At 46.6% G+C, this 27,984-nt stretch overlaps 1 protein-coding gene across 1 annotated transcript in view; it reads right to left on the bottom strand.

Moving 5' to 3' along the window:
• Positions 1-866: 866 nt before the first annotated feature.
• The window catches only part of Kap-alpha3 (karyopherin alpha3), a 62,735-nt gene continuing 35,617 nt past the window's right edge, over positions 867-27,984 (bottom strand). Inside the window, exons 10-11 of the mRNA XM_050188497.3 lie at positions 7,666-7,992; positions 867-4,951 (exon numbers count right to left, since the gene is read on the bottom strand). Coding sequence (XP_050044454.1) covers positions 4,856-4,951; positions 7,666-7,992 — 423 coding nt within the window. The 3' untranslated portion in view covers positions 867-4,855. The remainder of the gene's footprint in view (positions 4,952-7,665; positions 7,993-27,984) is intronic.

Below are 27,984 nucleotides of genomic sequence, written 5' to 3'. Positions count from 1 at the left end.
TAATTCGCTAGGAAGGCGTATCACATCCAATACGCCAAACAAGGGTAGTTCGAGATGGAGAATGCACATTTCAGCGGTGCATGTAAACAGAAGCGTATCGCATCAGGAATTATGTGAAAGCATTCGCTGCGGGATTACAACCGGCCAACCAACGAGAGGCGCGGCCGTATGGCAGCCGAAGCATGTTTACCGGAAGTAGGGGGCTCACTTTGAAATGTGACACCAGATGGCGCTAGCTTGCCAGCCAGTGAGATGTGCATACATGTAAACGGAGGTGCATCAGCGGAATGCGTTACGGCGAGATATTACGATACGGTTCTACTGTATTCATGTAAACGCGGCGAATGGGCCATAAGACACTTTCGTATCAAAACCGAGCGTGCAGTACGAGGGACATTACATTACATTGTGGAGTTTTACATGCCGAAACCACTTTCTGATTATGAGGCACGCCGTAGTGGAGGACTCCGGAAATTTTGACCACCTGGGGTTCCTTAACGTGCACCTAAATCTAAATAAACGGGTGTTTTCGTACTTCGCCTCCATCGAAATGCGGCCGCCATGGTCAGTACGAGGGACCCCTCCAGAGATGAGCCCTGCGGAGGCTTACCCCCGTATTCAGAAATGTATCTTAACTTGAAGCCCAGGCTTGCCTTGATTTAAATGACGCCTGTCGTGAACGCACCAAAGGAACCTCAACGAGCATATTGGGTGTGTTTGCACCAGGCGTCATTTATATCAAGTCAAGTATGGACTTGAAGATGCATATAATAATACGGGGGTTAGACACAAATTTGAGATCGCTTTACTACTATCCCGCAGTCTTTACAGTGACACAGAGCAAGTACACTTGTGCACAAGAGTGATTACCAGGTTCATACTTTTTTTTTATTTGCCATGGCACCTCGGTTTACAAGGGGCATTTCACTCACCCTTTAAATTGTGTGCCGATTGAAATAGCATGTCCTATACAGTATAAAAAAATTTTCAATTTCATGTTACTCTTTGTAAACCTAAAGGTAGCCTGCAAGGAGCTTTAAAGGAGAAACATCTTTGCAAGGAAAACAAATTTCGATTCCCACCAAAAAGAAATTTACAGGTAGTATTTGCTTTGCAGTGTATGTACAATGGTCCTCCTTGGAGACATTTGTTTTCCTTACAAAGGTGCACCACGACATCTAAAGAGCATCGAGACGCCAAAACGAAAAAACAAAAACAAGAATATATATATATATATATGCACTGCACACAGTCCAGAAACGCACAGGGCACACCAGCTTGACAGGAAGGTAACATCAAAATAACAAGCACTCGGCTTTCTTTGCCCTAGGCTGTAAGACGCAGGACCCTCTGGCGGAGAAAAATAATTTAAGGCATAAAGCCGACGACAGATTAATTAGTTACTAACTGTCAGCTGCTGTTCACCCAACAAAGACAATGGGTGCTCAAAAGAGGAATTTATCACACCTTGGTGAACTTGATTCGAGAGCTGAGCAAGCCAACGTCCTGCATGCACCATGCGAGTGGTCACAGATGATTCAATTTGAATAAGGCCTATCAAGGAGGTGTCTATTGAGCTCATTTCACAAAAAATCTGCAGTGGCTGACAGTTTGGCTCAGCAAAAAATATATGCAGGCATCAAATACGCCCTTAACAAGCTGTCACCGGCTTTGAGAAAAAACAGTGGCCGCTAGTAACAAGCATTTAGCAGCACACACATGCACACAGTCCTTCAAGTTCACCAAGCTGTGCCCAACAATGCACGAACACACAATCATGCACACACACACATACAGCCCCCGAGACAATGCTCACAGGGGGGGGGGCAACAGAGAGGATGAAACCACAGCAGGTTATACTAGTCTCGTAGTGCACTGTACGTTGCATGCCCACCAGAGCCCACTACACGAGGCCCAGAGAGGCGGAGGAGGAATGCTACCAAAGAACAACACTAAGGATTGCCAGGCTCCACCTCCCCACAACTGCACCCTGGTATAACGATCCTTCAAGGCGAGAGAGAAACTTTTCTTCAGACAGTGTATATCACAAGGTGGCGTTTCGATCCACTTGAATATGGACGTTTGGGAAGCTTTAACACAGCAATCCACAAGAGACGAGTCTCATACTTCCTGCAATTACACGTTTCTGCGCAGACTGGATAACACTCCTTCCAGAGAAAATAAAGGGTCATTTGAGCAACTTCAAATTCAGCACTTAGTGCACACTGCAAGTTCACAAAACGGTGCCTCGAGAACTTTACTGGCACTAAGAGAGAGAGAGAGAGAAAAGAAAAATAGATCCAGATAACATTTTTTTACCTATACTTTGACGATATGATCAGCACATTCTTGTATGTTCTTTGCCGCAAATAGAACACAGACAATCCGGGACACTGGCCACCTTATGAGAATGGTGTAGCTGTGCCAACGAACCGAATGGGCATACTGTTGATCCTAAAACAATGGCTGCGTGCCATGACCATACTCCTTGGAGGGCTTGTGAATAAAGCTAGATGCAACAAGAAATGTACGTACAGCCAGACCTACAATTTGTGAAACCACGCAGCTATTGCATATTTACGAAGGAGGCCTTAACACCCGAGGACAAAACAGGCAGTAAGAAATTCAGTCCCAAATGTTTGTGAAACCACGCAGCTATTGCATATTCACGAAAGAGGCCTAAACACACGAGGACAAAACAGGCAGTAAAAAATTCAGTCCCAAATATAATACTAGCTTTAAACTGGCCATCAAAACTTCTCACAGTGCTCGAAACAATAAAGGAGCGATAACCTTTAATCGCCCAGGTCACAACACACACGAGGGGGAATAAATGTCAAGGAAAAGCCTCTGGGTTTTCAGCAAGCTCAAAACAGAGCATCACTGCGAAAGCAGCCACTGGGTCAAAGAATTGTACATTAGCTCTGCCCATCTTGTAAAATATCTTTGACGAAGGTCCTCCCGAATTGTGACACAACCATCATGTGTGTCCTCACATGGTTTTACAATTTGTTAAGCATACTTGTGTACAAATCCTACATTATAAACACCTAATGTTTTGCTCATGGCATAAAAAGGAAAAGGGGTGTCAGTTCGAGCAAAACAGACTCATGTACAATCAAAGGTTGCGGCCAAGATTGCTTCAATGCAATCAAGCCGAGAATTAAAACAAACCAGAAAGACCCTGCTCTTTCTGGCTGCATTACTGCCACAAATGAGTGCTGTAATGCAGGACCACAGTAAATATTTACATGGGAAAAGTACATGCCCCAGCAAGTTGACTGAAGGCATCCCTCAATCCTGGACTTGTACCCTTTTTCCCTACTGTTTTGGGAGCTGCTCACAAAACCCAGATGCTCTCAGTCTAACTGCCACTGGGAACACAAAATGGATCAAAGCAGCCACAGCTGGATGCCTCAGAAAACTAGAAAACAGCACAGAAGCAAGCAGCAGCAGTCCCTTAGCTCCAGCTCCACATGTTCACAGATTGGCACTTCATGCTCGTTGGCTGTGTCCGGCAAATCTCACCGTTGCCACAGTGCCACAACAGCAGCGCTGCCTTTTCTTCTTCTGTTGGCGACAAATTTTGTGCTCTTCTTTTTTTTTTCTTCTTGTTTTGCGTCCAGCTTCAAGGGCACATCAGGAAGCTTCCCGAACTTAAGGCACCTGGATGAACAACTGATCTTCAGCGATGCTGTTTTTTATTTCTTTTGCAGCTCTTGCTATTGTGCTCAATTCGTCCAGAGGTCCCGCTCTCTCTGGAGAAAGTGCTTTGTCACTGCACAGCAGCCTTTGATCGCTTTGTTGAACAATGTATATCTCAGAAAATTCAGCTTTGGCTGCAATCATGTGCTTCTTTGCAAGCCTGCTTTCACACAACTTAGCTTGAGTTACCCAAAGTGTGGATAGGCGGTAATTACAGACATATAATTACACACTAGCTTCTCTCTCCTCCCATCTGGAAGATTCTGAGGTATCACACCTGACAGCAAACCACAATTCCTAAAAGCAATAAAAAGCAAAACCTGCACAAAAGAGTGTCAAAATACTTTTGCCTTCAAGCACAACACCATGTGCACGACCTACTCTCTTTAGTCATTTTTTTTTCCCTACCTTTGCTCATGTTTGCCAAGATCCCGCTGGCATGACGCAAGGAGGTTGGGTACATAACATGACAAAGCACCTATGCAGAGGACAGGACACCTGGCACAGCCACACATGCCTATTAAGAACACGCAAAAACAGAAGAAAAAAAAAAAACAGAAGCAAAGAGAGTAATTCCTCAGTGCTTGGTCCATTTCTCTCCAAGTTAGCACCAGGCATGGGTGACAAAGATGGAAAAGCAAGTAACAAAAAGAGAGAAACAGAAAGTAGCAACCTCTTTTGAAGGAATACGGTAAGAATAACCACGGACAAGGGCAGAGGAGAGATTGAAGGAAGGGAAGAACAATGTGAACAGCTACGACCACCTCTCTACAGTCTAGCTTGACAGGAAGAGTCTTCACAAGGGGAATTGGACAATGATAGTAACCGATGGCAAAAAATGCTGAGTAGGAGAGGGCAAAGCGCCCTTGGCGACGGTTGGTGGTGGCCACACCGCAAGAGGCAAGTGTCGAACATGCAGAAGCACTAGCGGGGGCGTGCCACTGCCGACTTGCGCCACCTCCAACACAGAAGACGGGTGTCCGAGTTGCCTCGCTCACTCTCCTGCACACCAGTTGCACGCACTGCCACTCGTCTGTTGTTGCCAGCCGCGCTTGCTAGAGGTGCGGCGTCTCCCCTCCCCTCTTGTCCCGGTGGCAGCAATTCTCCCCGCCCCGCCCGTGGTAGTCACGGGAGGCTCGGAGCATGGCCATCAGAACTTGAAGCCATCCGTAGGGATGGAAGCATTGGGATCAAACTGGTAACCCTGGTCAGAGGCTTGTGGCATCAAGGTGGGATCCTCGTCCACCTGTAACCAGAGGACACACCAGTCAGCAAGGGTAGAACGGGCAGGAGGCACAGCCACCCCATTTCAAACACTAATGCGCCATGCTTGTGCCAATTCATTTATTGGCTGCTTTTGCTTTCAGAAAGTGTGCATCACATTCGGTAAACAGAAATGCAAGGATTCCAAACTGCTGTAGTAAATGACTGCATTAGTCCCGATTCAGTACGGGCTTTTTTGTCTGCTCAGTGGCAGTTGTGTTTGCAGACCCAGAAAACGTCCAAGGACTTTTCTTTTGCAACTGGCATGGTAAAAAAAATTGTTACAGGGACAATACATTTTGTCCATACTGACAGGAGATGTATCTGTGTGTTATGATACAAGAAAATGCAACATGCTCCAAATTTAGCAAGCTGTACTATACTCGCGAAATGAAATGCATCAATTTAGGTCTAGCTAACATGCACACTTTTGTTTCTGCCGTTTTGAGCTTGTGTTACATCGGCGTAATTTTGGCTCCTACGCTTAGATAATACTTCTTACCACCTTAAACAACCAGATGCACAGCAACGTGACATCGCACTCTGAAGTAATTGTGCTTGTTCGGTTGTTTCTTTATTTCTTTTTTTTATTTTCTGTCATGTTTCATTTCATGAGCAATGTACATAATTGCTGAATTTGACAATTTTATAGTAAAATGCCGAATTTTCAGCACTCGTTCACGATTTTTTTATTGACACAAATATTTTACAATTTTTCATTTGCATATAACTTAGGGCAAAACAACTTAAAAAAGAAAAGACAAATACTGTCGCCGAGTGACTTATTATGGCCCAATGTTTCCGCCGGCAATGTAATCCGCTGGCTTTTATCCAGTACAGTGCAAATGAAATCATCAGCTGCCATCACTAGCCGCCGTACAACATATCATCGCTATTTTAGTGTGTTGCGGCTTTTCATTCAGCGCCACGCCGACATGTTTATGACGCCATGGTCTCTGTTCTTCACCCGCCTCCACCGAATGTGTCAAAGCGTGGAAAATATTCGACCATGACGCTGGACAAGGACGCCATCATCAGCCTTATCGAGCAAGGACGGACCCAAGTCGACATCGCGAAGGAGTTTAATATCTCCAAACAGACCTTGTCTTATTACTTGACAAAGATCTTGTCTGCAGTCGACCAGCCACACTGCAACACTACAAAAAATGACTGGAAAGGACAACATCCAAAGCTTGAAGAGGCCCTGCAGCTGTGGTTGAAAGGAGTCCTAGCAAAGAACCTCCCCGTTTCGGGCAACATACTTGAGCAGAAAGCAGAGATGCTCGCTTTAAAAATTGGCATTCAGGACTTCAAGTTCATCGATGTCTTTTCAAAGATTTTGCATTTCGCTACCTTTCGGCTCAGACACCTTGCATAACCGATAATGCGGCATTGGGGCCTTGTAGTAAGCGGGTCATTTCACCATGAAAAACATACAAAAGTTGACGGTGCAGCAGCTTTTCGTTGTTATAACCGATATATATTTAAAACTGGTATCATTAAAGTGGGTTCAACTGTACTTCTATTTGATTCTTAGAAAACAAATTTTTGAAGTTACCATTGCAACAAAGCAAGCGGTCAAAAGGTCTCATTTTCATCAGGCTCTGTGCCACTCGTGCTTCCGCGTTTCAGTAGTTTTGTTATCGGGTAATGCTGCGCTGGCTTTGCTGGCTCACAAAACTCAAACTCAAAGTAGCAGAGAATGAGGCCCATCACGACAACATTGAAAATCGTGCTTATGAGTTGGCGTGCTTTTCCTTTCACTTCCCTGCTGTCGGCTGTCTTGGCTCGGATTTCTGGCCGTATTTTACGCTTCACACAATAAACTGTAGCACCATCTGTCGGGCGCCATTTTACTCACTGATGGCAGTGAAGGGCAATGATGGCATATGCAAGGTCGCCAGTCCCTGCTTGGAGGCAAGCAATTTGAGTTGCGCTATAAATATGTGGACCCTTCGGATGACACATTCCCTTAAAAGTTTTTGGCACGAAACAAGCGCTGCAAGGTTTCTGAAAAGGTATTTTAGCAGTCCACATTCACCTACTATTTGCCTTTGATGTCCCTTTAGGTAATGCATGTGCTTGCCAGGTCCAGAGAACAAACCCAAATTACCAGATTTTTCGAATTTACGAGGGTCGAATTACCGAAGTATTGCCATATCATATCCAGTTAAATTTTCGGCTGGCCAGTCTATCTACGCTAGCCATGAACAGTACGCCTTTTTGTTTGTTTAATTTAATTAGCTCATGATTCAGTCTTCGTTGTGTCAGTTGATCTGGACTTGCAATGGCCAAAAATATGCCACTACCTTTAGCCCTTTTTCTGCGCATTATGCTGACCTCAACAGAAGCTTTCTTGTGACTAAAAAGTACGAAGAGCTATCTTTCCAGTGAGGGCATTCATTGAATATTTTGTTTCTCATGCTCTGCAGTTGTGCCTTGAGTGCTTACGAGTGCTTTCAAAGGCAGGTGTGCCACTATCATGCAAGAAAAGTTCACTTTCTTCTTTTCTACAGCACAGGTAACAACCAAAGTTAGTCGAGGAATCCAAATCAATGCAAATCCAAGTTTTTTTTTTTTTTTAAATAACCTTTCATCTCTGAATCTAAACACAAAGGAAGTGAGTAGTCAAGTATTTCCTGTCAGTACTTCTGAAGATCTGAAACCAAGAACAGGAGTGGTACAAGGCCAACTCACATCATCTGAGAAGTACTGGTCAATGATCTCATAGGCCAGCTTGTAGATCTCCTCATTTTCATGATTCTGGAGAGCCTCAATCTTGTCGAGGCCACCACACTCTTCAATGCTGCTGGCCACGGCATAGAACTGGGTGCCAGCAATCTTGAGGATGTTGTTCAGGCCGTCTAGGACCACCTGCACCACCTGGGGGTCTCGCACAACCAGCAAGTTGCAGAGAGGTGCAACAACTCCCTGCTCCACTAAGTAGGACACCTGGGTCTTGGTGCCACTAATGGTCAAGTTGGAGATGGCCCAAGCTGCTTCCTTCTGTGTCTGGAACTCTCCCTGGGTAGCAGAACAAGGGACAAGTCCAATTTAAGTTTAAGGAACAACAGTTGTCTTTCAAAAATCTTTGTTAATTTCGCAGGAAGCGGTTGACTACTACACTAGAATCTCAATTATATGAATATCTCAGAACTGCACAAAGATTTGTATCACACGAAATTCATATCACCCAAAAACCTAAGGAAATGATGGCGAAAACTGAGGGGCAACAGGAAATGAAATTGGCCTGGTACTTGTTCAAGTTTTCAGATTTTATCATTTATATTTGTTCTGCAATCCTAAGACCTTCCTTGACCTCGTAGCAAAATAATCGTAAAACATATGCAGCAAAATATAAGCAACTTGCACTTAGCGTTTTCGCTTCACAATCGTGGAAGAATTCAGGCTTCAGAAAGTGCTATTGCCCTGCTGACCATGCGAGCATGGCTTTCCACTGACGAAGCACCGCCATCTTGGTATTACCGTATACACGAGAGATCAGAGTCAGATAGCCGAAGCAATGCATTTCTCCGTGCAGAAATAAAAGAAAAAATTGCGCACAAAAAATGAAAACTAGCACATCTAGCAGAACACAGCAAGACTGGGTTGTGTGTGATTGCGGGCTCCCGATAAAGTTGCCAGGTGTTTGAAAACGACCAACAAGTTGCATGATACTGCACAAAGCAGAATCTTTCTTCTTGGGGGGGGGGTAAGCACAGCCACTGTGCTGGCCTGACAACGGTCAGTGTCTGCTGCTACCGGCTCACCGGCCCGCCGAAGCCTCCTCGCCAGCTCCACTAGGGATCACGTAGTGGCTTGATTGTACGTATCAACCGAAACGGTATGAAAAGTGGTTTGCAATACAGCATACGCTCATTACAGCGGACTATCGGCTACAGTGGACGAAATTAGCAACAAGCTTTTTCAAAATTGGGTATCTGACAACTGACTTTCGGGGGTCAGGCGACGATCGCAGCGCAATATCACGCACATGAGGGAAGAAGGCGGCGCAGAAGCGTACCGTCTCCTTTTTTGCGCGAGGCGGCGGGGGTCTACTACTTCGGCGGCTGCTGCTAGCAGCACGGCCGCACAGCCACCGTATATTGAAAGCGATGTGGATAAGGTGCACCCAGCGCCAGCACCTTCGTATGCGCTGTGCTTTTGACATTTACTTCGCGCTTAAGCGAGAAACAGCATGAATGTAAATTAGCTTTCTGCTGCTGCCACGCTTCCTCACTCCAATGGTGTGACAGTGACTTTCCGCAGTCATTGAGCGAGATGTGTCCATGTTTACCTGTGCGCATGTGATACCGTGCTTGTTAATTTAGTTAGTAAACGAATGTTTACAGCTTTACACGGCTTATAAAACTACTAAACTCACTTTGCATAGCTGTCTAGTAATTTGATACCGCAACTGATGCTTCGCCTTTCAAGCGAAGGTGCAACTCTCTCTCTCTCTCTTTTATTTTGCAATAGTGTCGTTAGACATGCAGCCAATGCTTCCGATGTGAAGCGTTTGGATATTATGGACTTCGGATAAACCAGATATTTTTTGTCGGGTGACCAGGGTCCATTGTAATGAGAGTCGACTGTATTAGAAATTATAAAGTCGCAGGTTCTTGCAGAATTCATATTATGGCGAAATTCGTATCAGACATTATTGTAACATTGAGATTCTACTGCAGAAACTTCCACTTTTTAAATTTTGCACCAGAAGCCCAATGCCAGTATGTTCAGTCAGGATGATGTAATGCATTTCAAAGCATTTTCTTGTTTAGGCTTGTAACACAGTAAGATTGCTCGAAATTCGCCATAGTCAGTCTTTAGCCACTATAATATGCAATATCATCATTTTTACAAATAAAAAAAGTGCAGTTTCACCCGAAAGGTGAAGCATCGAATGTAATAGCAAATTAGTAGACGGCCATATGAAGTAAGGATACCAGTTTTATCGGCCGTATAAACTTGTAAACACTAACTAAGTGATAAGCATGGTGTCAGCACACACAGGCAAACATGCACACATCACACACCACGACCACAGACACTCACTGTCAAAACGCTGGCATGAGGAAGCACAACGGCGGCAGCAGCGAGCAAAGTGACCTTTGTGCTGTCTATCACTTCAATGCAAACTGAGCGTTGAGAACACCGCACATGCAAACCTACGAGCTGTCATCCCACCTAGACTCTGCCGCCAAAGCACATCGCTCGCAGGATAAAGCCTGCGCGATCCTGCGTTGCTGCCGAAGTACAACCCCCAGTTCCTCGCACGCTACGGAAGACAGCATGCTTCCTCCCCGTTTTTCTCCCTTGCATGCGGGAGATTGTGATTTGGAGACTAAGTAATTTCGTGACACGGTTTTAATTTAACGAAGTTTCTGGCCATCTCAAGCATGTACTATGAGCCTGCATGGCTGGTAAATTCTAGCAAAACCTATGACGGCGAAGGGAAAAATCGCTTGCAAGCATCCTTCCGCATGAAAAGTTTAAGCGACAAAAACGCTGCCAGAGCACACGTGCCGGGACACAGAATGCAGGAAACAGTCCTGCGCCATTTCTCACGTAACAACTTGCAGAGGCCACGGCAGCTCACGGTACTACTCGGAAAACACTAAAGCTGACAATTCTTTCAGCACAAGGGAGGCGGGCAAGAGGCGAGCATGGTAATGTGATCAAGCCTACTCTATAGGAAGGAGAGGAACCGGGGACATATGCCTATCTGCCCTTTCCCCCAGGTAGAGCATCTCCTCTCCTCTAGCCATGCTGTAGCCATACATGGCTGTCTATATACGGGCCATGCAGCACAGTGTCTTGGAGGTTATCTTCAGCAAGTGCAAAGGCCTAGCAGAGATGGTTGGCACCGTCATGCATGCATTTTGTTCTTATGTATCCAGTGTTCGTGGTTGCGTGATCTGAAGTTTCTGAGGCGAGGCATGGTGCAAAGCACTTGCTCACGTTGTGACACCAAGCATTTTTGGTTATTGAGTTATCTTTGCCTGAGTGCACATAATACCAATAAAACGACGAATCTGGCTTCGTGTAATCTCTTTGCTATCGCCATCAATGCTCTGCTTTTCTGGCAAAACTGCGATGTTTCTTTTTTTTTCCTTGGGCCAAATATTCGTATCTCTTTGCACTTTTGTTTTTAATTCGAGGGATCGCAGTCTGCACACCTAAAACGCGTCTGTTCTCTTAGAGCGACGAGTTGTGTTGGCACACACGTGACATCTTCTCTGCGTGCGGCTGCCTTGGGCAGAGGTCTGAGGCACCCTCTCGCGTTAGCACGTTTCCGCAGAGAGCGAGATTCAGAATACCTCGTGAACGGCATTGAGTGATAAACAAGCTAATACCCGTGTCACACGGGCCTTTGGAAGGCCTTCCAACCGATAGTCAATTGACTCAAAGGTCAAGTTTGAGCTGTTACGCGGGCAGTTTGGAAGGCCGCCGAGTCGATAGTCTAACGAGTCAACGGAGCACCCTACAACTCTATCGAAATCTCGATAGCCTTTGAGCAACGAAAGCGGAAACAGCGCGAACATGCCCTCTCGTTCACAGTGTGCTCGTACTCACGGTTAGATCGAACAAATCAAACCAAAATGCTCTAAAAATACTATATATGAGTTATTATTGAATAAAGTATTTTTGCCACTTGATATATGCGAACTGCACATACTCTTGACGACAGCGAACGTGCTTGTGTTCATTCCTTCCTTCATGTTCTTTGGCACACTCTCCCTCCATGTGCTGCCGGCTGCCGTCATACCGCCGCCATAGCGCTTTTAAGTGGTTTTAATGTTGTTTCAGTTTTCGTGACATGAAAACGAAAATAAAGATCCGCAGCGCCACACAATTTTGCGATAAACGCCTGAACCACTCAATGGCGTTTGAAAAGTGCCGTGTAGCAGCACGACAACTCCTTTGAGTCGATAGAGTTGTGGGGTTTCGAAGGCCGTCAACTGGAAGGCCTTCCAAATGTGCCTGTGTGACCCAGGTATTAGAGCAGCGCCAATCAAGATAGAAATCAATGATCGCAATCCCTTCAAGAGAGTAACGACAAAGAGAAAGATCACGTTTCGTGCGCCTCCGTTGCGATCACGCGGCGGAACTGAAACCGCAAAAGGTGTGTTGCCGCAGTCTGCACGATGCGCTGAAGCTAGGAATCCGTTTTGTTTATCTCCGCAAAAAGGTGGCACAAATTTCAAACGCTTCTTCTAAGTCCTAAGAGGTGGCAGTACCTCCCAGTGAGCACAAATCGTCATTATGGTGCGAAATTTCAAACAGAGGGTCAAAACCGTACCCGTATGGCAAAGACCTTGCAGGACAGAAAACTGCCGCCGTACATATACGGCAAAAGCTTCAAAGGGTTAAAGGCTCAATTACACCAGTGACTTGAGGAGGTCACGCGACCATTTGTGACTGGCGACTAAAAAGCGGCTGATAGCAACCGATGCTCACACCGGCTAGTGCGGGCAAGCGCGACCTGCTAGTCACAATCCCGGAGAATATCGTTCTTAGCGAAAACCCTAGGGATCTACGCAGTTCCCGCGCAGTTTGCTGGTTTCGCGTTCAGGCAAAAGCCATGGATTTTGATTCGAGCAAAGAGCAAGACTTCGTCACTGTGCTGATGTGCTGTGGTGTGCGTGGTGTCAGCTGCGGCAGCACAGAAGCCTTCAAAGAAAAAGTGTTGCCGGTGTGTGTCGCCGTTCGCGATAAGTGATCAGTCACACAAGCCGCCTTCTGTTCAAACTTTGTGCGCTTGTCAAGGAGTAATATGGAGAGTAAGCTGCAATTTCTAGTTTGTGTTGCGTGGGAATCGGTGTATAATTTTCGTGCTTTCTTTTGCTGCTCTTTAGTTTCCTGCGAATGCCATCGCATACATTCGACACGTTGCTGGAACTGCTGCGCCCCTGGAATCACAGGGCAAGACACCAATTACATTCCTGTAGTCTGTCATGGCGGCTTGGACTTTGTATTTGTTGTGACGCAGGATGATGCGAATTAATACACATGCTAATGTAACTTTCAGCACGCCGCTGACTGGTTTAGCAGTTTTTCGACCACGGTCACGCGACTGAAAGATTGTGCAGCAAGCAATTAGCCCAAAACAGTCACTTTTCGAGAAAAGCAGCCATTTGCGACCATTTGCAACCAACCTGGTCGCGTGACTATTGTCTATCGCTGGTGTGAATGAGCCTTTACAGTGCGGCTGCAGCAACTTGGTAGTGATCTGCGATGTGGACAAAGTGCACGCCCGCGTTAGCGCCGAATTTTGAAAGCGATCGGTGATGCGGACGGAGTGCATGCCCGCGTGGGTGCCGTATCTAGAAAGCGATCTGCGATGTGGACAAAGTGTGCCCAGTGCTGGTAGCTTCGTATGCGCTCTGCTTTCGATGCTTAGTTCGCACTGAAGTGAAAGACAGCACAAAGGTCAATGCGCTCGCTGCTGCTGTCGTGCTCATCTTGCTTACCGTATTTACTCCCATAATGAATGCACTCATGTTATGACCGCGCCCCTAGATTAGACACAAAAAGTCAAATTTTTTTCCTCGCGTAATGAATGCACCCCCAACTTGGCCACTGTGCAGTCCCACGATCAAAAGGCCATGCTGTAGTTTTTTCAGAGAGACTACAATGTTTGACTCTCACACGTGTTAAAAGCAAGCGCACTTAAAGGGCCCCTGGAACAGTTCGGAAAGATTTTTGTAGATGCATAGGATACAGCTACAGTTAAACATTCGCACCAGGATTTTTGTGAAGCATCTTGTATTAAGAGAGCTACGGAGGATTACAAGTTACCCTCCTTTATAGCCATACATTTTCTTCTCAACTCATTCGCCAAATGGTCAGGGCTAAGCTCCTCCTTCACTGGCTCTGCGTAATAATGGCACGTCATGTCTATTTCCGGTTGTCCAGCAGCATAGCTTGGCAGCCAACCCCAAGCGAGAGCTATCGAAGCAGCGAAGCATTGCGAGCATTCTGTCGCAGCGCCAAGCGTGTTCGGTATTCCGGTAACCACAGGTGAGATGGGCGTTTCAATGGATGGGTTGAGGCATAAACTCAAGCTGATGAAGGAGCTTTAGTGTAGACGTACGTGAGTGGCCTAATCGGTCTGCATGGTCCAGCGACCTGGTGGTGCAGAGCTTAACCCTTTGAGGGTCGAATTATTTTGAAAAAAACTGTCCCAGGTGGTCAAATTATTTTTTTGCGGATCTTGAATGTCCAAAATGTATTAAGTCGGGAATAAATAGTCAAAAATAATTAGGAACAGTATTTTGGTGTAGGCATCACTCAGAATTGCAAAATGTTCAATAGTATTTCCGAGCGTGGTACTCGTTGTAACACGGGTCTACGCACAGCGCCTTATCGCAGTCTGCACACCTAAAATGCGTGTCTGTTCTCTTGAAGCGAGGAGTTGTGTTGGCGCACACATGCCATCTCTGCGTGCGGCTGCCTTGGGCAGAGGTCTGAGGCACCCTCTTGCGTAAGCGCGTTGCCGCGGAGAGCGAGAATGCCTCGCGAACGGCGCTGATAAGCAAGTGGTGATAACCAAGCTAAGAGAAGTGCCAATCAAGATAGAAATCAACTTCCGCCGCCCCTGCGAGAGCGTACCGACAAAGAGAAAAACAACGTTTCGCGCGCCTCCGTTGCGATCACGCGGCGGAACCGAAACCGCGAAGGCGCGTTGCCACTGAGAGCGGGAATACCTCGCGAACGCCGCTATAAGCAAGCTAAGAGCAGCGCCAATCAAGATAGAAATCAACTTCCACCGCCCTGCAAGAGAGTGCCGACAAAGAAAAACATGACGTTTCGCGCGCCTCCGTTGCGATCACGCGGCGAAACCGAAACCGCCAAAGGGGCGTTGCCGCAGTCTGAACGACGCGCTGAAGCTAGCAATCAGCTCTGTTTATCTCCCCAAGAAGGTAGCACCAATTTCAAACGCATCTTGTAAGTGCTAAGAGGTGGCAGCACCTCCCGATGAGCGCTCATCGTCATTATGGCGCGAAATTTCAAACGGAGGGTCGGAACCGTACCCGTACGGCAAAGACCTTGCGGGACAGAAAACCGCCGCCGTACATGTACGGCGAAAACCTTCAAAGGGTTAAAGGGGGACGCGGCCCCTGAAAACCAGAAAACCTCGAAAAAGTAGATTTTTGAAAAGCAATATTTTTGGGTTGTATGTCTCATAAACTACCTGTTCTGTAATTATCAGCACCTAATTCAACCGCAACTCAAAAGAAAAAAACTACTTTTGTGGCCATTGCGGCCCACAAAACATGTGCAAATGCCGAAATGAAGTCAAACTTCGCGCACGCGCCATTCCCGGCACATGCGGCCTGCCCGTGCCATGTTGGTGTTTTTTTGACTGTGAATACTTTGTCTCTGTTTTGCCGCCTTGCAAAATGGCATCGTCGGCACGGCTGAGACGCTATTGGCGTTTTCCCTCGACGTGATGCGGAGCGCTGGTTGGCCAGAGCAGCGCATTCAAAACCTGCAGGCTAATGTACGCCTGCCATTGGCCGCTGCGCGGGCGGCGGCCAATGGCAGCCGCGTCTCTCGAAGGGACGCGGCTGCTCCCTTCGATGCCACGCCCGCGCGCTCGTGTCGTTGTTGCCCCTTGCTCCGTCCGCCTCAACAGAAGTCTGCTTGCGAGCTGTTCAACGCCTTGTGCTATCTTTTAGATTATTTCCTCAGCTTTTTTTTTTTTCCGCTAGTTCTTTGTTGCACGTGATGCCGGTAACGAAGCCCAAGACAGTGCAGATGTTCAATGCGCGGCAGCGCGATACGAAAGTTGTACGAGCAGCGAACTTTTGATCTTCCGCAGCGAGTGCCGACTGTGTAGACGCTTGCAGCGGCGGAACTGCGCTGTCGGCTGTAGCCAGTCGAGAATCCGACACATTGAGTGTGCCTGGAGCCGCAAGTGCCAATTACAAGCTCCACAGGAGGTTTCTAATAAAAATATATGTGTTCAACTTTAAGGCGCATTTTCTCAGAATGGATTTTTTCGCTACTAGTGGTGCTCGGGAAGGCAACATCTCAAGAACCACTCTTCAGATTTGTGTGCCGCTTTATTTCTTTTTTTCTGTTCCTGAATGACTTTGCCAGGGTATAACAAGCTTTTTTTTTTTTTTAGCTGGTGCAATTAACTTATAATAAGCAACTAATTTTTGATAAATGCGGTCATTACTAGCTACATCAAATTCAAAGTTGTGTTAGAATTTTCTGGAGGGGAAATAAAAAAAAAGGGGCTTTGTAGACCCCTGGAATATCTATCAAGGGATCATCACAGTGAATTTCAGCTTCCTAAGATGTCCTGGGATTTCTCCAGGCTCTTCCTCAGGCATACACATGAACCACCTAGTTAGACCTCAATAACTCTGGAACTAATAAACACATCTTCATGAAGATTTGCATTTCCTCATAGTTTGGTGGTGTGAATGTACCCTGAAAGTTTCAACCGGATACCTTAAAAAATAAAGAAGTTCGGTCTCCAGGGTAGCTTCCCTTCACTTAGCCATCCAAACAAAGCGCAAATATTGCCCTAACCAAGTGTAAAACATTTTTTAAACATATACAAAAACATGCTCGCAATTATGCTCCCGAGAAAAGTTTACACCAGCAGCAAAGTGGAATAGACTTCGTTACAGCTACTGTGGTTGGGCTTTTGCCACCAGGTGACTGCACCGTGCAGACCATTCACGTTTGCGGCTCTACTCATCCCGTAAAATGGCAGGGTGATGAAGTCGGAAAAATTACCGGTGATGCGCCCTGGCCAGCTAGTCTGACAGCTTGCCCTACTAGCATCATTACGGCAATTTAAGTCAAACGGTTAGGGGTGGCCGAAAATTCAGCCGAGCGGTGCGCTGCAATCGACAGCGATGTACATTTTTAAAGTCTTATAATAAATTACACGCTTACACAGAGCACATAGATGGGTCAATGAATGATCAGAAGGACCTACTCTAATGACTCAGTACGTTTGTACAAAATCGTCAAAATCGTTTCCGGGTCCCTTTAAGGGAGGACGCGGCTTTCGCATTGCGAAAAATTGCCAAAAAAAAAACATTTTTTTGAAAATCACATTTTCAGTTTCTATAACCCTTTTTCTATCTGATACCCAAATATCATCACTGTAAACCACTTAGAAGTGCTCTAAAAAATTCGCTTTATCAGCCAAGGTGGCGAAAAATCTTGCGGAAATGAAGAAAGAACAGCGTTTTTCAAGCCACAATATTTCCGGAAAGGCGCGACCGAGTGCCGCCATCTTGGTCTCGTTGGAAAGCGCGTCTCTCAGTCTTCAAATCTGCCGCTTCAGCGATCTCCTCCATACAGAAACAAGCGCATAAAAAGCAAATAATTGAAGGTCGTGCCAGAGTCTGCGATTGGCTGCGCCCGCCACGTGACTCCAGCGCGGTTCGCCATTGGTTCGGCGCTCGCGTCTGCTCGGCTCTTTGCACCTCGTGAGTCTGGACATCTCCACTCGCTGTAATCTCGACGTCTCAAAACGGGCGCTACGCGGACATCGCAGTCGCGTGGCCGATCCCTACGCTTGTGGACGTTTCAGAATTGCGGCTAAGCATTCCGAGCATCGGCGACGCAGACTTCTAGACCAAGATTCACGCGCGGAATCCTCGGACATGCGGCTAAACCTTTCAGCACTCGGTGTTTAGGAATTCGTGACGAAGCACATCGCACACGCAATCCTCGGGCACACGGCTAAACATTTCGCACATAGGGAGCCTCCGACTCGGCGATCATGCACATCGCGCGCGGACCTCTCGGACCCTCCCCTAAGCATTTTGTGCATCAGCGCCTCTGACTGCGCGAATAAGTGCATCGAGTGTCGACACCTTGAGCCCGCTGCTAGGAATTTCGCGCGTCAGCTACTCAGACTGCGCGAATAAGCGCGTCGAGTGTCGACTCCTCGAGCCCACGACTACCGTATTTACACGATTGTAAGTCGACCCCTTTTTTTAAATTTGAAAGTCTGAAGTTGGGGGGTCGACTTACAATCGAAACCGAAACATGGCCCCGCCAAAAAAAAAGCGATACCAACGGGAGCTACAACGTAGTTACAATTTTATGTTTGCTCTATGGCCCTACCCGTATCTTTTTGCTATCCCGCGTGTTTGTTCGCTTTTCGGAAGGGTTTTTCAACATTTTTGAGAGTCTTGCAGTGCATGCAACACTCATGGGGGATGTCGATAGTTGATGGAAGCGCCGCTGTTCCGATTTGCGGCGGCACCCTCAGAACCGCGGCGCTTGCGGGGAGTATCGGTAGTTCATGGAAGAGCAGACACCGCTCGCGGGTTTCTCTTTCTCTGTTTAAAGCACGACCGGCTTTATTACTAGTCGGTCGTGGTTTATAGGCATTCGTATTGGTTTGACGCGTTCCACTTGACTGCCGGCTACGTGCTACTTCTATGCTTCCCCAGTCGTCATGAGTGCTCCAGGCCCACTAATCGTTCGGCACTCGTTCACAGCAGCGTTCAAAAGGGCTGCCATCCTTTGCGCCGAAGAAACAAATCACTGCGCAGCGGGCCGCAATTTCGATGTTTCTAAACGGGTGGTGCGAGAGTGGCGACTGCAGCGAAGCGAAATGTGTGACGGCAAGTGAGAAATTTCCCACGTGCCGAAGTCTGGACGCTTTCCGGAGCTGTAGGCTAAGCTTGCGGCGTACGTCGCTGAAATGCGTGATCGGTCCCTGCCAGTGAAGTGCGACGTGGTCATGAAACAAGCCCGGACCTTCGCCTTAATTTTAAGGTTCTGCTCCGCCGTGAGTACAACGAGTGGCTGTCGGCAGAAGACTGCGAATTTACGCCAACCGGACCTGTCAAAAGAGCCTCCCTGACGGCTGCGTGTGGCTGGGTGCATTTGGCGTGGGCTGCTGTTCTGCAAGATGTCCTGGTGCGGTCGTTTGCCAAATTTGAAATTTCGCTGGACCACGACGCGCTGTGGGACCGCAGCAACGATGATGATGGCAGCACTAGTGAAGACGAGGAGTCCAGTGACCATGTCAGCTACTAATAAATTTTCGTTATCGAATGCGCCCTCGGGTATGCTCTCTGATTTTTTTTTTTTTCGGTCAAGCGATATGGGGGGGTCGACTTACATTCGAGTCGACTTACAATCGTGTAAATACGGTAGGCATTTCGCGCGTCGGCAGCTCGGACTGCATGAATAAGCGCATCGAGGGTCGACTCCTCGAGCCCACGACTAGACATTTCGCGCGTCGGCACCTCGAACTGCGCGACTAAGCACATTGCGCGTCGGCTCCTTGTATCTGTGGCTAGGCATTCCATGAGTCTTCATCTCGGACCCGCATCCAAGCATATTGCGCATTCACTCTATTGTCACGATAGAGTCTGTCGAATATCTGTCATACCACCCCTTTATAAAGAGAACCTCATCATGAGCTCTGTTCCCTAGGCCCCTTGGGCTGGCACAGACACCTGGCTGCAGAAGTGATTGAGGCATCATACAAAAGTACAATTCTGGAAAGCACCTAGCAGCAGCATATCTATCACTGGCTCTCTTATCCTAAGTTCTACAGCCATTGTCAAGTAAAAATGACTTGGGAGGCTGCTGACACTCTGAGCCTTCATTCAGTAACATGGTCAAATCTACCAAAAAAAAAAAAAAGCTTCACTGATTGTACTGGAAATTGCTATGAATCGGGCAGCCTGCCAGTACAGGCTGCCTGTGGGTACAAGCTGCCTGAATGTACACTGGAACTACATTCATGCCCACACAGAGTTCTGCACGTCACTTGGTTTGAAACCTAGGCGCCATGCTCTTTGTAGAGCAGCAGCAGCAAAGAATGCCCTATAATAAGAAAAAAAAAAGGGGGGGGGGGGAGGCACACCAAACCAGAGGCCACATGTACAAGAAGCCCCACAAAATAAAAAACACCCCAATGACTACAAATTTGGTGCCTTTAAGAGAACTGAAGAGAAGGTGAAACTTTGAGAGCCGTTTTCTCAAAACTGTTTTTCTGCCTTCTTGCTCAGTTTGTGGAGCTGATTTCTTTGTTGCCGTTTAACATATTTTGACTCCGTTTTCTTTGTCACGTTCCTTGGGCTGCAGTGCAGGTCGTGACATTCTCGCTTTCTTATCTTGACCCTTTGTAAGTTTACAATATGGCTATTCGTCTACCCTGAAAGTGTGCTTGATGTGAAGGTAACATAAAATATGGCACTCCAAAAAATCTGTGTTGCGAAAAAAAAAAAATGCAAGAATGCATTTAGCTATGCAGTCAATACTTAAGGGGGGATGCGGGGATCAGATCGCAAAAATCGCAAAAGAGAACGACGCGTTTCGGTATCTGCAATGCCTAATCTACATTGTATCGAAATGGTTTGACTGAAAAAGCACTAAAAGTACCCGAAAAAAATTAATTTATCAGTGCGTAGGGCGAGAAAACAGCTCTAAATCGCGTAAAATCACCGCAGTTCGCGAAGCCCTAACTCGTCTTTTCCGCCACCGAACGCCGCCATCTTGGTATCGTTCAAAAGCTCGAAGTTTCGCCATTCCGTTTCTGTATTCTTCAGTCGTCGCCATCTTGTAACAAACGCACAAACACAAAAGAAGCGCGGGTCTGCTAAAGGCGGTCACCTGGGCCCTGCGATGAAAGCGGGCCTCCGATTGGTTGCCGTACTGAAAGGCGTCTCGCCATTGGTTGCTGCTGCAGCAGCGGGCAAGCTGGCAACCACAGCGGACGGCAGTTGTCTGCTTTGAAAACCACGCCGGCGTCGTTCTTCGCTTGACACTCGCAAAATTCTGATTTATGAAAGCTCCCAGGTCAGTGATGGATCGTCGCTCGTTCGAAAAGAACTTTTAAATGAAGCATGCCTTCGGAAAACGGAAGCGCAAGCCTCCTAGGGCGAGAAAAAGACTGCGGCTAGCGGGAGAAGCGGAGAACCCGACTGAACACGCGGATAACGTGCTGCGTTATCTTGCACCGTGCGATTCCAGCAGCGAAGCCGACTATAGCCCTGTGACATCGACACTGATAACCAAGCCACTGGAAGACGTGCCAACGGGGGCTCTCGCACCTGTGCGTACGGCCGCGTGAGTCAGCAACCGAGATCGCCTTGTTGGAGACGACGCGGGTCGAAGGTCTCCATCGCCGGCAGAGACGGTGTGCGTTTCCGATGCACCATGCGACAGGGACACGCAGCCTGCGAGTGAGCCCCAACCGTCGACGAGCTACATACTGTATGGTGACTCAAGGCTCACCAGACAGACGTTTTGTGTCAGCGGTGACTGCAGAAGCGCAAGCATGCAGCGTTTGCGACTCCCTTCGCGCAGTGTCCGCGACTGAGCGAAAGCAGCAATGCCAAGAACAAATTTCGGCCCCTTGTGACTGTGATTTCATTATTATGCCTGTTTCCGCGATGAACTCTTTGATCGCTAAAACTCTGTGCCCAAGATGCCAACAGTGTTCTGTGGGTGTGCACTGCGATACCAGGCTCGGTCTGGCAGTGAAAATGGTGGTCGTGCACTACTACAGATGGCGCAAGAAAAGGATAAAGAACGCCTGAAGAAGGCATCTAAAGCCCACCAAACAAAGAGGCAAAGGTGTAAGAAGATGTCTGACAGCAATGATTCAAAATATTGCAGCCCTGGTGCTTCTTAATAAATTTGCAGTGCTTATAAAACTTTGCAGCCAGTTTTCTCAATTGCACTTTTTTTGTCAATCACCTCGCTCGTGGAAAGCGTAGCACAACAATGGCTGGACCGATTTTGGTCCAGTTTGTTTTGCTGTGATCCACAAGCTGTACTGTACTTAAAGACAGTCTTGAAATGTTTCTTTATCTTTCCATTATTTAATTATTTCACAATTACTACATGGCTCCATGCAGTGAAGCACAGTCATGTGCATGTTATGTTGAGCAAAAAATTATTAGCGCACTAAAAAAAAAATCGAACACTGTCTTGACGTAGATTAGACATCTGGGCAAACATGCAAAGTATTTCCAGCTCCCTATCATGTTTCGTTACTGTGCCAGGCTTTCCACAAGCAAGAAACTTATAAATTCTTATAAAACAAAACTAATTAAGATATCCTAATGAAATTTTAGAATTGTCTCTGTATTGCAGTGTGCAGTGTGTGTGCCAAATTTCAGCCCTTTCTGTCAAGAAACAAAAAAGTTAAGTCTGATCCCCTCCTCCTTAGGAGGGGATCAACATAACATGCACATGACTGTGCTTCACTGCATGGAGCCATGTAGTAATTGTGAAATAAATAATGGAAAGATAAACATTTCAAGACTGTCTTTAAGTACAGCACAGCTTGTGGATCACAGCAAAACAAACTGGACCAAAATCAGTCAAGCCATTGTTGTGCTACGCTTTCCACGAGCGAGGTGATTGACAAAAAAAATGCAATTGAGAAAACTGGCTGCAAAGTTTGCAAAGTTTTAAAAGCACTGCAAATTTATTAAAAAGCACCAGGGCTGTAATATTTTGAATCATTGCTGTCAGGCATCTTCTTACACATTTGCCTCTTTATTTGGTGGGCTTTGGATGCCTTCTTCAGGCGTTCTTCATCCTTTTCTTGCGCCGTTTGGAGTAGTGCATGACCACCATTTTCACTGCCAGGCCGAGCCTGGTAACGCAGTGTACACCCACAGAACGCTGTTGGCATCTTGGGCACAGAGCTTTAGCGATCAAAGAGTTCATCGCGGAAACAGGCATAATAATGAACTCGCAGTCACAAGGGGCCTAAATTTGTTCTTGGCATTGCTGCTTCCTATCAGTCGCTGACACTGCGCGAAGGGAGTCGCGAACGCTGCATGCCTGCGCTTCTGCAGTCACCGCTGACACAAAACGCGGCTCGAGGTGCGTCTGAATCGTGCGACGATTCGTCTGGTGAGCCTTGAGTCACCATACAGTATGTAGCTCGTCGACGGTTGGGGCTCACTCGCAGGCTGCGTGTCCCTGTGGCACGATGCATCGGAAACGCACACCATCTCTGCCGGCGATGGAGACCTTCGACCCGCGTCGCCTCCAACAACGAGATCTCGGTTGCTGACTCGCGCGGCCGTACGCACAGGTGCGAGAGCCTCCCTTGGCACGTCTTCTGGTGGCTTAGTTATCAGTATCGATGTCACAGGGAGATTGTCGGCTTCGCTGCTGCAATAGCACAGTGCAAGATAACGCGGCACGTTATCCGCGTGTTCAGTCGGGTTCTCCGCTTCTCCCGCTAGCCGCAGTCTTTTTCTCGCCCTAGGAGGCTTGCGCTTCCGTTTTCCGAAGGCATGCTTCATTTAAAAGTTCTTTTCGAACGAGCGACGATCCATCACTGACCTGGGAGCTTTCATAAATCAGAATTTTGCGAGTGTCAAGCGAAGAACGACGCCGGCGTGGTTTTCAAAGCAGACAACTGCCGTCCGCTGTGGTTGCCAGCTTGCCCGCTGCTGCAGCAGCAACCAATGGCGAGACGCCTTTCAGTACGGCAACCAATCGGAGGCCCGCTTTCATCGCAGGGCCCAGGTGACCGCCTTTAGCAGACCCGCGCTTCTTTTGTGTTTGTGCGTTTGTTACAAGATGGCGACGACCGAAGAATTCAGAAACGGAATGGCGAAACTTCGAGCGTTCGAACGATACCAAGATGGCGGCGTTCGGTGGCCGGAAAGACGAGTTAGGGCTCCGCAAACTGCGGTGATTTTACGCGATTTAAAGCTGTTTTCTCGCCCTACGCACTGATAAATTAATTTTTTTCGGGCACTTTTAGTGCGTTTTCAGTCAAACCATATTGATACAATGTAGATTAGGCATTGCAGATACCGAAATGCGTCGTTGCCAAAAATCGATCTTTTTTACGATTTTCACGATCTGATCCCCGCGTCCCCCCTTAACGCAACCTATCACTTAACGCAACCTATCAACCTATCACGATGCCTATCACATTTTTTAAGTTCCCCAGGCTCTCCAGAAAGCAAGAGGGAGAAAAATTCTGCTCAATAAAATTGAATAAAATGTTCTCAAGATATCTCTCTGAAACTTTTATGGAAGCATCAGGGAGACAGTCTAAACATTTGTGCCAATTTTCATCAACAAGTTCATTTTCAAAGCCACGTCCCCCCTTAATGCTTAACGCATCCTTTCCGCCAGTGCCAGCGCAAAGGCACCTCGCCAGTTTGAGAGAGGAAAAAACAAAACTGGCTCTCTGCAACATACCTAGTTTGCGTACTTTACGCTGACATAACAGGAGAGTGCGCACCTGGCACACAGGAGAGTAAGTGAATTAGGGGCGGCCGGCACTTGGCCGGCATAGTGGTCATAGTTGGGTGTAGTGTGGAATTCATGTGTCTGTGGCTCACACTTCTGCCTGCCTTGGGTTTCGATATGTGTAATGGGCCTTAAGGTGGTAGGCCACATAAGAAAGTAAATTTTTTTGCACGAGAATGATTTTTTGCTTTTGCTGGTTTCTGTATGCCCAAACATTCAAGAATATGTAGCAACAAAAACTATTCTCCTATCATCATTAGTTTCGGAGTTACAGTAAGTTTTCCATACCACGCACTCGTATTCTAAGACCAAAACTAAAACCACATTGCATGGGTTCAGAAAGTACGTGTTTTTTCATTTATATTATTATTCAAAATATTTTCTCAATTTTATTATCATTAAAAGCTTAATTGATGTAAAACTAGTTTCACATTTGTAATTATTTTAAACTCTAGAAACGGCCACAAGGAGGGCGAACGACACTCGTCGCATTGCTCATAACATATCTGTTCTTTGGTTACCTTGGTGGCTTCGTTTTGCAAATTTCCCAAGTGTTAGTGCAATTACGGCAGTGTGTTTAGGCCATCTAGACCACATTCTGACCAACATGGCGAAATTCAGAGCAAGGAAAACAAAGAAGCGCAAGTTTGCTAGGAACCAACACACGCCGAAGAGGCTGTACAGAAGGGTAGAAACAGTCGTCCAAGGGAAGTATGTGCACAAAGGAGGGCTTTCAAACGACGTGCTTAACGAAGTGAAAACAGTGTACAATGATTTGTGTTCGGATGAACTTCTGATGAAGTGTCTGCATGGAAAGACACAAAATGCAAATGAGTACTTCAATGGTCTCGCATGGCAGTGGGCTCCCAAGGAGGTCTACGTAACCTTGCCTACACTATTGTTTGCTATGAATGATACTGTGGCACACTTTAATAATGGTGGTGTTCACACCCTGGAAGTCCTCAGGGAACCTGGCATCGAACGACAAAAGCTTGCATCACCAGAAATCACCAGCGCATCCAGAATGCTCAGTGCAAGTCAACTGATGGGACAGAACGGGCCAGGAAGAAAAGACGAGCAGCTACACGAGCTAAAGGGGACTCTAATGCATCTCGCGAGGAACCCAGCTATGAACCTGGTGCATTTTAGGTCTCTTTGTGGTGTTTTGCACATGTTTCGCTAGGTCTGAAATTTGTTTACGCTTTTCTCAAAACAAGATTTTTCTCCAGCTCATGTGACGGAAACTTTCATGACCTTTTTCTGGACGTGTATTTCGAACTGAAATTTTATATGCTCATTTGCAACGTATATACCTGTGCAATGAACCAGAATAAAATAAAATGATGCAATACTTTTGAATTCAGAGCTCATTTTGCGAGGAGGTTTGGTAAAAAGTGCCATTTTTATCAATTCTTTTTAACATTACTTCATTAATATTTATTGTATTATATTTATCCTGGTTGACTGCATAGCCCCAACATTTAGCTACACAAATGATAATGTTTTACTCAATTAAGCCTTTCATTAGTAAGTTATCACGGCTGGTGCGACTACCACGTTTAGCCCATTTTCTGAATAAACAAACAATATTTTGAGCCCTAAACAGCTGGGTAACGTAAATAAACCATGCTTATCCAGAAGAAAAAATTATATCAACCCTAGCTCCTTCTTAAAATAAACGTTTCTTTTTTTTTAGGGGCCTACTACCTTAAGGGGCAAAGAGCTGTTTAGAAACTTTATTTTTTGACTAAATTTAATAAAATTGTCACCCAGACAGAGTTTATCATGCTGATTTTGAAAAATATAATTACTTTTTAAATTGACTGAGAGGTTCCAGATATAATTTATTCACCTATTGTTTATCAGAACAATTGTAAGAAGAGTATCAGCCAGAATGTTTATAAAGATATATGGCTGGATACTACAAAGTGTAAGCAACACAACTGTAGGACTACTTTTTTTATATTGCCGGTAGTACCAATTTTACAGCAATTTGAAGTTCGATCTCCAGACATGGCAATCATGTGGTCCAATTAGTCGCCAGATTTTATAGTTTACAAAAGCGAAATTAAAAAATCTGCTCCTAGCATTGTGTAGTACACACGTGTAGCTACATGCTGCAGTTAAAGTTATGGTTCCATGTGCCCTGAAGAGCGAGGTAGTGCTTCGGCAAGTATAAAAAACACCAAAAATGAGATTCTGTGTAAACTTGAAAAAACAAAATCAGCTTATTTTTTATAGCAGTACACCACAAAATATTTGGATATATACAAGTGCTATTGCATTAGTAGCATCCAGGAATGTAGTCTGTCTGGCTAGTGTCACTATGATCATGCCTTTTGAGCACCCGCTGCAAGTTTTCAGCAGACGCATGCTCAGCAGATGTAGCCAGCTCGTTTGTCCCAGCAGCGATGTCGTCAACGCAATCTAGTAGTTCCGATTTTTGGTCAGTAGCATGCGTTGATGCTAATGCTTGAAGCTTTCCGTGAGCTTCACTGTCAATACGCCCCAAAAATTCCAGCCGCGGAATAGTAGCGTCGTGCCGAAACGTTGATGAAACGTGGTCGTTGTCAGGAGCGCTTCAGGGGTCTAGGCCTAACATGCCATTGGGCTCAACTGCAGGAACAGGCAGGCTAAATACAGTCTGAAGTAGTGTGAGCGCACGCATACGTTACGTCACGTTGGCAAGAACAAGAGCGTCTACAGTTAGACCGATGATTCAACACGCTGGTGCAGCTAGCATAACCGGACGCGGCCAAATGACTCCGACGCGTCCCACATCGAGCGACGCTCGCCCGTGCGTCGAAACGTCAGACTAAACGCGCCTTATCAATGTCATCGGGAAGTGACGCGACGGAGCATCGTTTCTTAACGTTGTACACCGACTTCCTCTTTCTTGTTTTTTTCAAAATTTGTACTTTGTAGCGAACTTAGGAGTCAAGGTCGACATTGCCGTCAGCGCGGGAAACGTCGTCGGCACGCACGGCGTGTGCGGAGCGGCGGCGGAGCGATGCAGACAACGCCAGTCTAGCCAATGGCGTGGCTAGCTGAGGGTCACGTGCCTTTGTTGATCAATTACAGCATGCATTGGGTCTTCTTTTTGAGGCGGAATTTCTTCACTGCCAATGTGCGGACGAAGCCGGTCATGGCGGGAAAATGAAGACGAGAGACTGCTCTTCCAAACGATATACGGGTCGGCGCGACCAAACGACTGCGGGGGCTGTCACGCACAGTGGAAAAAGCGCTTTCTTACGGAAACTTTGGCTCATATTTAGCCCACACTGGTGCCAAAAATTTATATTACGGCTAAAATATTGATTTCGAATGCGAAAAATTTGCCGAAGCACTACAATAATAGTTTTAAATTCTGAAAATGCCATTTTCAAAATATTGATTTTCTTGCGATTTTTGGTCTCTAAAACCCATGTCCCCCCTTCATTAGGTCGAGTTATACACCTGCTACAGGACAGAGTTTATCTGCTCACAAAACGGAAACGCTGATCAGACACCGATAAACTTTGACATGCCAATGAGCAAGACGATCGAGGAAAGACGCACACAGCGAGCTTGTCAAAAAAGGTGCGCACTTCAACGTGATGCTTGCGATAACGGCAGAAGGCCAGAAGCCGCTGCGATACGAGCTGGAGCACGAGTTCAGTTTCGCTGCGCACGATTGGCCTAGGCCATGCCAACTTCGCGCAGCTGATGCGTTGGTTCTTTATTCTATGCAGGAACCACGACGTGGATGATGCAGCCAGCAAGCCGAACGAAAGGTCT

This window comes from Dermacentor andersoni, chromosome 2 (genome assembly GCF_023375885.2).
Source record: "Dermacentor andersoni chromosome 2, qqDerAnde1_hic_scaffold, whole genome shotgun sequence".
NCBI classification, from domain to species: Eukaryota; Metazoa; Arthropoda; class Arachnida; order Ixodida; family Ixodidae; genus Dermacentor; species Dermacentor andersoni.
The sequence above is the reverse complement of the archived record's forward strand: the minus strand, read 5'-3'. Positions and strand labels throughout refer to the sequence as shown.